The sequence below is a fragment of the Eriocheir sinensis genome, chromosome 33 (assembly GCF_024679095.1).
Source record: "Eriocheir sinensis breed Jianghai 21 chromosome 33, ASM2467909v1, whole genome shotgun sequence".
NCBI classification, from domain to species: Eukaryota; Metazoa; Arthropoda; class Malacostraca; order Decapoda; family Varunidae; genus Eriocheir; species Eriocheir sinensis.
In genome coordinates this window covers 16,886,964-16,899,618 of record NC_066541.1, presented here as the reverse complement: position 1 = coordinate 16,899,618, position 12,655 = coordinate 16,886,964, and the positions used below count along the sequence as shown (strand labels likewise).

General features: G+C 42.1%; 1 protein-coding gene across 2 annotated transcripts in view; it reads right to left on the bottom strand.

Moving 5' to 3' along the window:
- Nucleotides 1–2,577: 2,577 nt before the first annotated feature.
- Nucleotides 2,578–12,655, bottom strand: part of LOC127006803 (U-scoloptoxin(16)-Er9a-like) — a 49,640-nt gene continuing 39,562 nt past the window's right edge. Inside the window, exons 2-4 of one of the 2 annotated variants that reach the window (XR_007759766.1) lie at nucleotides 5,399–5,534; nucleotides 4,362–5,070; nucleotides 2,578–4,205 (exon numbers count right to left, since the gene is read on the bottom strand). Coding sequence is in view for 1 of the 2 variants with exons in the window: in XM_050877142.1 (XP_050733099.1) it covers nucleotides 4,941–5,070; nucleotides 5,399–5,534 (266 nt within the window). In the remaining variant the exon portion in view is untranslated. Of the gene's footprint in view, nucleotides 5,071–5,398; nucleotides 5,535–12,655 lie in introns of both variants that reach the window. The other variant, XM_050877142.1, reaches the window with a different exon arrangement.

Genomic DNA, 12,655 nt, shown 5'->3' with positions numbered 1-12,655 from the left:
TATTTCTTCTTTTAATTAAGAATGGAACCACTGAACATTTTGTAGACCACCAGGCAGACCAAGAAGAGCTGAAGGGAATATGTGGAGGAGACACTTCATAGACACACTCGGAGGACGACCAATAAATGTCTAACCAAAAAAATTAGAAAAGTGATGAAAATGAATGATGATGATTACAGTCTTATATTTCTGGCCCATGATACTCTAGATTGTTGTTATTGACTGGGTATTAAAAACTAGTAGTTGTCTGTGCCATCTTGTGATGTCATATTAGCAAACCATCTGACCATCTTCATGAAAATTCATCAGCTGCAGTTTTGGTTGGAGACATCACACAGTTTTTGGATGGGGCGTGTCCCCATCCAGGTAAGAAATCCAGGTAAGAAGTAAAAGAAAGGACTCGTGTCTCAAGAAATATGAAGACTCAGCAGAGCATTCTTTAGGTGTAAAAACATCCTCTGAGGGCACTGATCGACTGATTGTAGTATTTGATCATGTCACAACTACAGATGGAAACTATCTCAATAGCGAGGTTTATGCCAGAAAAGTGTGTGTGTGTGTGTGTGTGTGTATGTGTTGCTGTCATAACCACCCTCCTTTTATACTTTCTGTGGAAATCAGTGTGAGGGAGAGAGAAATCACACAAGGTTATAAAACTACCCATGAAAATACCTACAACTCCTACGAATTCCTTGTCAAATGTATGCTTGGGCGCCGAAATGTTTAATTAAAAATATGGCCCAACGTGTTCAAGGTAACTGTCATAACACAGGGCAAGTATAAAGGTTAAAATACATACATGACAACGGAAGAGCAGTTGGTTAAGTATAAAAAACGAGATGTCGGTGAGGTAACAAAACCAGTCTTCACACGGGACACCTTCAAAATCGTATTATAAACAAACCAAAAAATATCAACAAGTAATTAAGGTGACAGGAACTTCCCTCGCGCTCACCAGCTTGTCAACTTCACATTTTAAGGTCAAACAATTATCTGACTTACTTTCTTACCTGTTCGGGGGACGGCGAAGCACCTGGGGACAGCACACAGGAGGAGGCCCGCGGAACACTTCTACACACGACACACACACACTCAGGAAAATACACTGTTGTTTGTTTTGAATGGTCGCCCAATGGTTGAAGGTGTCAGATACCATGTGGCGCGGCTGACAAGTGTCAAATGAGGACCCACAAAGGAGGCTGGACCACGAATTATCTGATTTTACACTGATATACATGATTCTAGTGTGTAAATTGAATGTGTTTTTTTTAAAGGAATTGGTGTTGTTTGGTAAGTCATACATGTGGAAAAATATGTACTTGTGTTTTACAGGTTTCAGTCAAATATGAGTCTAAAATGATGGATAACCACACACCTGCCCAGGTTAATTTTTCGATCACTGGTGTTAAGAAATTTATAAACACACATACACACACACACACACACACACACGAACTCGATTAAGCAAGTTAGAGCAGGTTCGATATTTCGTTCCTCGGTGATTCGAAACACTGCCCGCCAGTCGTCGTCCCAAAGATCCTATTCAGTAACAAAACAACGATGCATTCACCTACTCATGCTTTCAATTGGCTTTCTGCAGCTTACGCACCAAATTCTGGGATATACAGTGAATATTAACGAACAACATATAAAAAGTCTCTGGAAATCTCAGGCCACATTTAGCACCAGGAGTCTGATCAGCAGAAGGTTTTTCAGCAAGATTTCCAACAGATTGTGACTAAAATTCCATTGCCTACATGACAAGCAGTGTGTTACGAGCGGAGCGTGACCCGGGTGGTGACGCGTAAAAGTCTACGGGCACACCAAGCCACATTTACATAATACGACGGCTCCAATGGTGGACAAACTTGCGACCCCATATAATATAGTACTACCCAGAACATGTTTATTCAACATCCTTATAGTAGTCATAGGTTAGCAGGACTAATAATGAGAACGTTACTCATTCTTCGTATCAATATGGGCACCTTTCCCTACTGTTTTATTTTTTTTAAAGCATGGGAGGCAGCTTAATAAGGGCAAAAACAGACAAAACAAAGTCTGCTAGACACTGCTCCAAACAAAAGTGGAGAGAGCAAGAGGCCAAAAGAGTGGTCCATTTCGAGTGAAGATGTACTACGGGCCGTATTACTAAACATTTCATTGTCCAAGTTCACATATTTGACAAGGCTTTCATAGGAGTTTGGGGCATTTCCAGGATGAATTTTATGGCCCTGGTGGTAATTTTATCCTTCTTCTGTACCGTGAACCTGAAGAAACACTCATTAAAACCCGACTAACCACCTCTCTGACCTCTAGAAATAGCTGATGTGGGGAACGAAAGTGTTTTGTAATACCAACCTTAAGTGCCTCGATACTCTCCTCTTGAATGAGTTAAGTCGTCGGCAGGAGGCAATAACCCCACTACTAATGCAATTCTAGCAAATACAGTACTGCTGTCACTACTACTTATGCTACTTCTACTGCTACTACTATAACTATTACTATGCGAGTTCTACAATCTACTATATAGCTGTCTTTCTTAATGCCATAGCAAAGGATGAAGGAAACAACGTGTTCTGTGTTTGTACAAAAATATTTATTAAACCTTTCGTCGCCGGGGGGCTGATGCGAGGGAGGACTATGTTTTTTTAGCTGTTAGTGGTAATGAATGGATAATAATGATAGTAAAAGTAATAAAAACAAGATTGGTAATTATAATCAGTCCCCCCTCCTGCCTTGCCCCGCCCCCCTCCTTCTGAACTCTCCTGTATGTATATTTGTATGTATGCATGTATGTATGTATGTATGTATTACTGTCTAGTGTATATACATATTTAATTCCTTCCCTTTGATTAAAAAAAAAGAGGTATAATGACGAACTCATTAAGTAATTAGTAAACATGATCTTAGAGTCTACTTTTTGGGTATATTATTTTAAAGGGGTTGGTTTGTAAGGGATTGGGCTATAAGGGAATGGGGTATAAGGGATTGGGCTATATGGGATTGGGTATAAAGGGATTGGGCTATAAGGGATTGGGGTATAAGAGATTGATGTATAAGGGGTTGGGGTATAAGGGATTAGGGTATAAGGGATTGGGGTATAAGGGATTGGGGTATAAGGGACTGGACTATAAGGAATTGGGCTATAAGGGATTAGGCTATAAGGGATCGGGGTATAAGGAGGTCGGGCGGGGCAGCTCTTCGTGTTAGTCCCGTGATCAAAACCTTATCTCTACATTACAAACTACCTTTACTTCCCTATTGGTCTACCTAGGTATTTACAGGTATATAAACAGGGGTGAGCGATATCTGTGTGTGTGTGTGTGTGTGTGTGTGTGTGTGTGTGTGTGTGTGTGTGTGTGTGTGTGTGTGTGTTTGTGTGTTATTCTGAAATATGTTAAGTTAAAGGTTTATCAAGACCGAAGTGTTAACATACCTCGTATTATTAATAATTATAATTAATCATGTGGAACGGTCTGCTCTGATAGATAGATAGAGAGATAGGAATAGATTGATACAGAGATGAAGATAGAAATGGATGGATAAATAGATAGTCAGATAGATAATAAACAGAACTCTAAAAGAATCTTAATCCTACGATATTTATATACAAGAAAGAACTACAGTTTGGCAATAAGAAAAAAATGGAAGGTATAAATAAAAATAAAGGCAATTACATTAGCTATTGACAACTTAAAGATAAAGAGACGGAATGCATAGACACAAAACCTATGGACAACTTGACTGAAAAAAGACGGAATGCTTATGAAGAGAAAAACTATTGATGTTGAATGGCATGAACGGAATGACAAAGAAATATCGACAACTTGAGCGAAAAAATGATGAAGTGGATAAGTATAATAAAAAAGCATTACACCAACTACTGACAACGGCCAAAAAATGTACACGAGAAATATAATTACATCGTTTTCTTCAATGAAAGGTGAGATTAAAAGTGAGATTAGAAGTGAGATTAGAAGTGGATGCTATGAGGAGATGAGATATGGTACAAAAATGTGCTGGTGCTCATTTGACTTCTGGAGATATGTGAGGAAAGAAGATGCTCAATTGTTTTCTGAATACTATTGGTGGGACGGAGGTAGCTGGTGGTGGATGCTGGGGTGGGAGATGAGACTGGTCAAAAGAGTATAATTATATATGATGCTCATCCGAGTCCTCTAGAATCATAAGGCGCTAGTGACCTCGTGACTTATAGGATCTGATCTGATTTCTAAAGGTTTGGTGTGGTCGTGTGTCTCGCTCATAAGATTTTTGAATGCTTGAGATAAACACACTTGATGCTACACAGGATGTCATGATGATTTAATCCTCTAGAATCATACTAAGGCGCTAGTGACCTCGTGACAATGAGGATCTGATCTGATTTCTAAAGGTTTGGTGTGGTCGTGTGTCTCGCTCATATGTTTTTTGAATGCTTGAGATAAACACACTTGATGCTACACAGGATGGCATGATGATATAACACTATTGAAGGCTTAAAAAATGATTTGTTTAATGTTTACAGTGCAATGAATTATCGAAAGGTAGATGGAAACCTATTTTTTGAAGTTATGTTAAAAAGAGTCGGAGCTATGTATGAAAAATTGACACAAGTCGTTTATGTGTTAGAGATAGATAGAAGAGACAAAATACTATTACCGAGAATGGATAGAACAGACGGAGACAACCACTCGATAGAATATAGAAAAAAGTGAAAGACAGAATGCAAAACGAAGATAAAGAAGAGTAGATGAACACTAAACAAAGTAGACAGATAGGTACTGCTTTGAATACACTGAACTGATTGAAATATAAGAACGCTTGAGAGGCACTGCTTAAAACAGAAAACGAGCAGAGAGAAAGGGAGACTCGTTCAAACAGGCACGGAGAGGCACTACTACATCGCCTATATAAAACAGCTTTGCTAGAGACACTGCTTAGAAGGGTGGCGAGGAGGACACCAGCTTCCCCTCGCAGTAGAGTTGCGGGCAGCAGTGTGGGTAGGCCTTGCCCTCCACCCTCACGATGTAGCAGTTCTCGTTGAAGAGCGGCAGCAGCTCCGAGCACCTGGGGACACCGGAGCCAGGTGAATACAGGAGGGCAGGAGTGATTACAGGTAGGAGGGGAGAGAAGATGAGGAGCCTTAAAACGGATGAAGCTCTGCTACTCTGCTCTGCTCGACTACTATTACTACTACTACTACTACTACTACTACTACTACTGCTACTACGACATAAATACCAATAACTACAAACATATCCATCAGATAAACGAATCTTTAAAGTTTAATTCATAATACTCGAGAAATCCAAAATATTACAACAAAACAGCAATAACAACAACAACTACTACTACTACTACTACTACTACTCCACCTGCCCGTCCTTCGCCTCACCTGATCCTCTTCTCCAGCAGGGTCCCGTTGGAGGCCTGGACGCAGGTGGCTTGCTCGCAGGTGCTGTCCACGGTCCAGGTCTCGCCCGTGGTGTGCAGGGAACACCGCTCGGCATCGTAGCAGCGGCCGTTGTAGTCTGCGAAAGAAGGAATGATGTAAGGGACTGGTGGGTGCCTTGTGGGGGTGTTTGTGTGTTTGGGGTCTGGCTATAGTGCTGATGTGTTCACTATTGCTGTTTATTAATTTGCTATCGCTCATGGTTTTACTACTATTACTACTACTACGACTACTACTTCTACTACTACTACTACTACTACTACTACTACTACTACTACTACTGTTATTTCTGTTGATATTGTTACTGTTTCTGTGGTGAAAGACTATAGTAATACAGGAAAGAGAGAGAGAGAGAGAGAAGAGACAAAGATAAACGAATTACGACGCAGCTTGGTGGGAATTCCTTTAATCATGACTCACACACACACACACACACACACACACACACACACACACACACACACACACACACACACAGATAACGCCAGTTAATTTCTTTCCATCAATTCGTCCATGGTGTGTGTGTGTGTGTGTGTGTGTGTGTGAATCCCACCTGTGTGACCTAATATAGTAACTGACCTGACCTTAACCACCGTCTATGTGTGTGACCTGAGCTGAGAGAGAGAGAGAGAGAATGGGGAAATTCAGTCTGTCTACCACCCCTTATCAACGTTCCCCTTCTCTCTCTCTCTCTCTCTCTCTCTCTCTCTCTCTCTCACCTGGCATATTTCATGCTGTCTAAATTAAAAGTGATAACTCTTGAGCTAGTCAAAATAAGTCACACACACACACACACACACACACACACACACACACACACACACACACACACACACACTCATCTCAGGTCTTTCTAAATTCAACTAATGCAGGTCACCAATGCCTCCCTCCTCTTGCTGCTCCTCCTCCTCCTCCTCCTCCTCCTCCTCCTCCTCCTCCTCCTCCTTCTCCTCCTCCTCCTCTTCCTCCTCCTCCTCCTCCTCCTGTTCCCGAGGTCGAGGGTCAGGGTGAGGACTGATCTCTCTCTCTCTCTCTCTCTCTCTCTCTCTCTCTCTCTCTCTCTCTCTCTCTCTCTCTCTCTCTCTCTCTCTCTCTCTCTCTCTTCTTCTCTCCTTCCCATTCATTTCTTTTCTTCCCCTCCCTTCACTTTTCATTCGTCTTTCTTCCTTTCCCTTTCCATCCATTCCTCTTTCTTCCCTTCCCTTTCCATCCATTCCTCTTTCTTCCCTTCCCTTCCCTTTCGTTTCCTTCCCTTCCCATCTACGGCGTGAGTACCGACTAGTTTGGGGAGGAAGGGAAGGCTGATGGGGAGGTTAAGGGAGGGAACTTGCAACACACTATTGGTAAGGTGAAAGAGGGGAGGGTGAGGGGAGGAGGCGGGGAGGCGGAGGGGAGGGCGGTACACGGCTCATAACACTGGAGAAACAATATACTGAGCCAAGTACCGCCACTCAAACATCGATTTTTAGAGGGTAACTTGGTTTGTTTTACGTGTTTTTAAGTGTGTTTGTGTGTGTTTGTATGGATTGTCTTTAGTTTTTTTCTGTTTTTTTTTTTTCGCGAATAAAGGAATTTCACTCAATTTTTACTTTATACATTGAACAAGCGAAGGATTTTTTTTACTTACCGTTTCTCTTTACCTCTCCCTCTCCCTCTCTCTCTCTCTCTCTCTCTCTCTCTCTCTCTCTCTCTCTCTCTCTCTGTCTTTGTCCTGCTCATGTGAACCTTTGTCTAACTACACAACCTTTCACATTTACGCACACACGCGCTCCGGAAAATGCACATAATGATACCAGGCCATGTATGCATCTGTGTGTGTGTGTGTGTGTGTGTGTGTGTGTGTGTGTGTGTGTGTGTGTGTGTGTGTGTGTGTGTGTGTGTGTGTGAGTGTGTGCTCAAATTTGTCTCCTTTCACTCTCAAGCATTCCTTCATTCACACACACACACACACACACACACACACACACACACACACACACACACACACACACACACACACACACACACACACACACACACGGGGTACACCACTGACCTAACCCTGACCTGTGTTACAAATTTGGCTTATGAAGGAGGAGGAGGAGGAGGAGGAGGAGGAGGAGGAGGAGGAGGTGAAAAAGCATGACTAATGATTCTCAAAGCACGTGACAAGCACATAATCCAGAATATAATAATAATAATAATAATAATAATAATAATAATAATAATAATAATAATAATAATAATAATAATAATAATAACAACAGCAATGATAATAATAATATAGATAATAATGATAATAATAATAAGAAGAAGAATGAATAAAAATACAAAAGAACTACGTTAATGTGTTTGAGAGAGAGAGAGAGAGAGAGAGAGAGAGAGAGAGAGAGAGTGTGTGTGTGTGTGTGTGTGTGTGTGTGTGTGTGTATGAGACTCACGACACAGCCCGACGGAACACGTGAGAGTCTCCCTACTCCTCCTCCTCCTCCTCCTCCTCCTTTCTCCATTGCTCTACTTCCTGATACTACCACTATCACTGCTACTACTACTACTACTACTACTACTACTACTACTGCTGCTGCCATAAAAAAAAAAATCTTACATAGGAGGGGAGGAAGATGTTTATGATGAGGAGGATGAGAAGAGGAAGAAGGTTGAGGAGGAAGAGCGAGAAAATAAATGAAGAAAGAAAATTAAAGTTCATTATTATTGGAAGGAAAGAAGAAGGAAAATAAGAAAAGGAAAAGGAGGCGAGAGTAAAGTGAATAAGGAAGGAAAGTAGGAAGGAAGGAAGGAAGGAAGGAAGGAAGGAAGGAAGGAAGGAAGAAAGAAAGGAAGGAAGGAAGAAAGGAAGGAAGGAAGGAGGAAAGGAGGGAATAATAAGACAGGAAGGAAGGAGGGAAGACAAGAAGGAAGGAAGGAAGAAAAAAAAAGGAAAGAAGGAAGGAAGGAAAGAAGGAATGATAAGTGAAAGTCGACGGTAAGAGAGAAATGGGAGGTCGATGCAAGAAGTAAGGAACCCGTGTGTGTGTGTGTGTGTGTGTGTGTGTGTGTGTGTGTGTGTGTGTGTGTGTGTGTGTGTGTGTGTGTGTGTGTGTGTGTGTGTGTGTGACCTAAGAAATAAATCAATGACCACAATAAATGAAAAAAAAGAAAATATAACAAAAAAGAAAAGAAAGAAAATGAGAATTGGAGAGAGAGAAAAGAGAGGAAGCTGAGATGGTGTGGGAAAACATAATAATTGGTGGTGGTTGTGGTGGTGGTGCTGGTGGTGGTGGTGGTGATGATGATGGTACTTGTGGTGGTGGTGGTGATGGTGGTGGTGGTAAAGGTGGTGGTGGTGGGCGAAAAGTAGTATGAACAGGCGTGGTGATGAGGGGACTCTGGAGTTGGTAGTGAAGGTGGTGATGATCGTGGTGATGATGATGGTACTTGTAGTGGCAGTGGTGGTGGTGGTGGTGGCGGTGGTGATGATAGTTCTAGTAGTAGTAGTAGTAGTAGTAGTAGTAGTAGTAGTAGTAGTAGTAGTAGTCGTAAGGTATCTAGGTGACCGTAAGCAAGGTCAGGTGGGTAACGAATGACCTATGACTTTTAGCGGTGGGTACATCACTGACGAGAGAGAGAGAGAGAGAGAGAGAGAGAGAGAGAGAGAGAGAGAGAGAGAGAGAGAGAGAGAGAGAGAGAGAGAGAGAGAGAGAGAGAGAGCCCCTATAAAAATAGAGAGAGAGAGAGAGAGAGAGAGAGAAAAAAAGAGAGAGAGAGAGAGAGAGAGAGAGAGAGAGAGAGAGAGAGAGAGAGAGAGAGAAACCTTGTGGATATGAAGGATCAAATATCACCCTGGAATTCTTTTATCTAGATGAGATCTGAACATAATCACCATAATCCATTAGGGACATAGAGAAAGACAGAGAGACAGACACACAGACAAACAGAAAGACACAAAAATAGACAGACAGTTAGACAGATAGCTAGAGAAATACACATGCATAGACAGGCAGACAGACAGACACACATATATAAACACAGATAGACAGACATCTAAAGAGACACGCACATATACAATTAAACACAGACAGACAGACAGACAGACAGACTAGACAAATAAGAAAAAAAAAGACAGACTACTTAGAACCATTTCTGGCACACAACGAATGAAAAACCAACACACACACACACACACACACACACACACACACACACAGGAAGTTATACCCATGAAAACCACACCCTTACCACCACAACCACCACCATTATCACCACCACCACCACCACCACCTCAAGCACACCTACCTACCCTGCCCCATTTTCCTCCTACTCCTCCTCCTCCTCCTCCCTTCTCTACCTGTCCACCTCCTATGTAAGGGTAATTAAAGGTGTATCTCCGTGGGTCTGGCGTCAGCGGGGTGGTCGTGGGTGTGGCGACGAGGTGGTGGTAGTGGTGGTGGTGGTAGTGGTGGTGGTGGTGGTGGTGGTGGTGTGTTGGAATGCGAGGTGAGGACATAAGTAATAATAGAAATGTGGTGGTTATCGAAATATCATCACCATTACCACCACCATCACCACCACTACTACTACTACTACTACTACTACTACTACTACCAAAACCACCACCACTACCATACTACTACTACTACTACAATAACCACCACCACCACCACTACTACTACTACTACTACTACTACTACTACTACTACTATTACTACTACTACTATTTCTACGTTTTAACAATGAAAAAAGAATTGTCAGTATATAAGGAAAAAAAAGTATGATAAATGAACGTGTATTAAGTAAAAGTCATGGTGATTCTTTTACACACACACACACACACACACACACACACACACACACACACACACACACACACACACACACACACACACACACTCACCTTGAAGTTCCATCATTCCGTTACCTGGCCACAGCTCTCTCTCTCTCTCTCTCTCTCTTACTTTTCCCAGTTATTTTACTTTTCATCTATTAAATTTTCTTCGCCATATTCTTTCTCTTTTTTTTTTAGTTTCCCTTCAAATCCTGTTTTTCTACTCGCTTCCATTTTCTTCGATATTCTGTTTTCATTCATTTTTTCTACTACTACTACTACTACTACTACTACTACTACTACTGCTAACGGTCTAATGTCATGCCTAAAGACGATGAAAGGAAAGATTAAAAAAACGAAGAAGAAGAAAAGGAACTTCGAACAGAACCTTTCCTTTCAGACCCTCCTTCTCTTCCCTCCCATCTCCTCCTTCCCTCCCTTTCCCTCCTTCCCTCCGTCCTTCACCTCTGACCCCTTTCTTCCCTCCTCCGATCCTACCAATGGAGTAGTAAGAAGAGAAGAAAGAGGAGGAGGAGGAGGAGGAAGAAGAGGAAAGGAATGCAAGAGTTTTAAAGGAAGTAAAGGAGAAGTAATAGTTGTATGTGTTTAAGAAGTCACACGTCATTTCTATACACACACACACACACACACACACACACACACACACACGTGCCTCCCTTTCTTCTTCTTTCTATACGCCTGTGTGTTTGTGTTTAACAAGAACCTTCTCTCTCTCTCTCTCTCTCTCTCTCTCTGCATGACTCTCTCCCATACCATATTTATGACGACCTTGACCTGTATGTGTGTGTGTGTGTGTGTGTGTGTGTGTGTGTGTGTGTGTGTGTGTGTGTCGGAAAGATGGATAGATGGATAGAAAGATACAAATACAAATAAGAAGATAAAAAGAACAACAACAACAACAACAACAACAACAACAACAACAGCGATGACACTAACAGTAAGGTAACATCTACTAACAGCTTTCCCACGTTTATCCTCTTCCTCCTCCTCCTCCTCCTCTTCCTCCTCCTCCTCCTCCTCCTCCTCCTCCTCCTCCTCCTCCTCCACTGCACTCCCATCATTGCTACACCCTTTTCACAACACCTTCCCTTCACCTTCCCTCCTTTAATAGACTTTCCTCCTCCTCCTCCTCCTCCTCCTCCTCCTCCTTTCGTCTTTCTACTCCTCCGCATCTTTTTCTCCCTTCACTACGCTAGCTTAGTATTCATCACCATCATCATCACCACCACCACCACCATCACCATCATCCATCACGTCTCCCTCCCATACTTTCCTCCATCCATTATCTCATCTGTTGCACATCTCTCTTTCTCTATCTCTTTCATCTCTCTCTCTCTCTCTCTCTCTCTCTCTCTCTCTCTCTCTCTCTCTCTCTCTCTCTCTCTCTCTCTCTCTCTCTCTCTCTCTCTCTCTCTCTCTCTCTCTCTCTATCTATCTATCTATCTATGCGTCTCTGGAATATGTTCTTGAAGGACTGACAAGAGTAAAAAATAATAAGAATAAAAATAATGATAGAAAGGAATACATTGTGGCAATTTAAATACTAATAGATAGATAAATATATAGGAATATAAATAAATAGATAAAGTTACATGGATAGATAGATAAAGATAGATAGAGATAGGTAGATAGGTAAGGGAGGTAGTGGCGAGTGGTCAGACGGGTGCAATAGACAACACCTAGAAAAAAAATAAAAGGTTGACAGATGGATAGATGGAAAGAGAGTGATAGAGAAATATAAAGATAGAAATCACTAAAGTGGAAACCGAGAGAGGGAGAGAGAAGAAGAGAGATAATCACTAATATCCCACTCGAGGAAAACGTTGCCAAATAAGGACTAAAAAACGTCTTTACCTTCACGACAGGTTACCCAAAACACCGGAGCCTTATTTGGTGCTTAAGAGATGGCCTGGCCCCTCCACACTTCCATTTCCCTTCCCTCCCCTTCCCCTTCCCTTACCTTACTTAACATTCCCTTTCCCTTTCCCTCCTTCCCTACTTACCCCTCTCCTTCCCTACCTTTCCCTTCCCCTCCTTCACCTCCCCCTTCCTTTCCTTTTCTTAACTTTCCTTTCCCTACCCCCCTCCTCTTCCCCTTCCCTCCCCTTCCCTTCTCCTTCCCTTCCCTTCTCCTTCCCTTTCCTTTCCCTTCCCTCCCCTTCCCTTCCCCTTCCCTTACTTTCCTTTCCCAACCCTTTCCTAATCTTTTCTTTCCTTTCTCCTTCCCTAAGCTAATTGAATGGGAAGAGAAAGGAAAGGAAGGAAAGGATAGTTAGGAAATGAAGGGAGGAAAAATGAATGAAAGAGGGAGAAAGGGAGACAAATAAATGTATATGAGGGAGATGAGGGGGGAGAAATGAGAAGGTAAAGAAAATGAA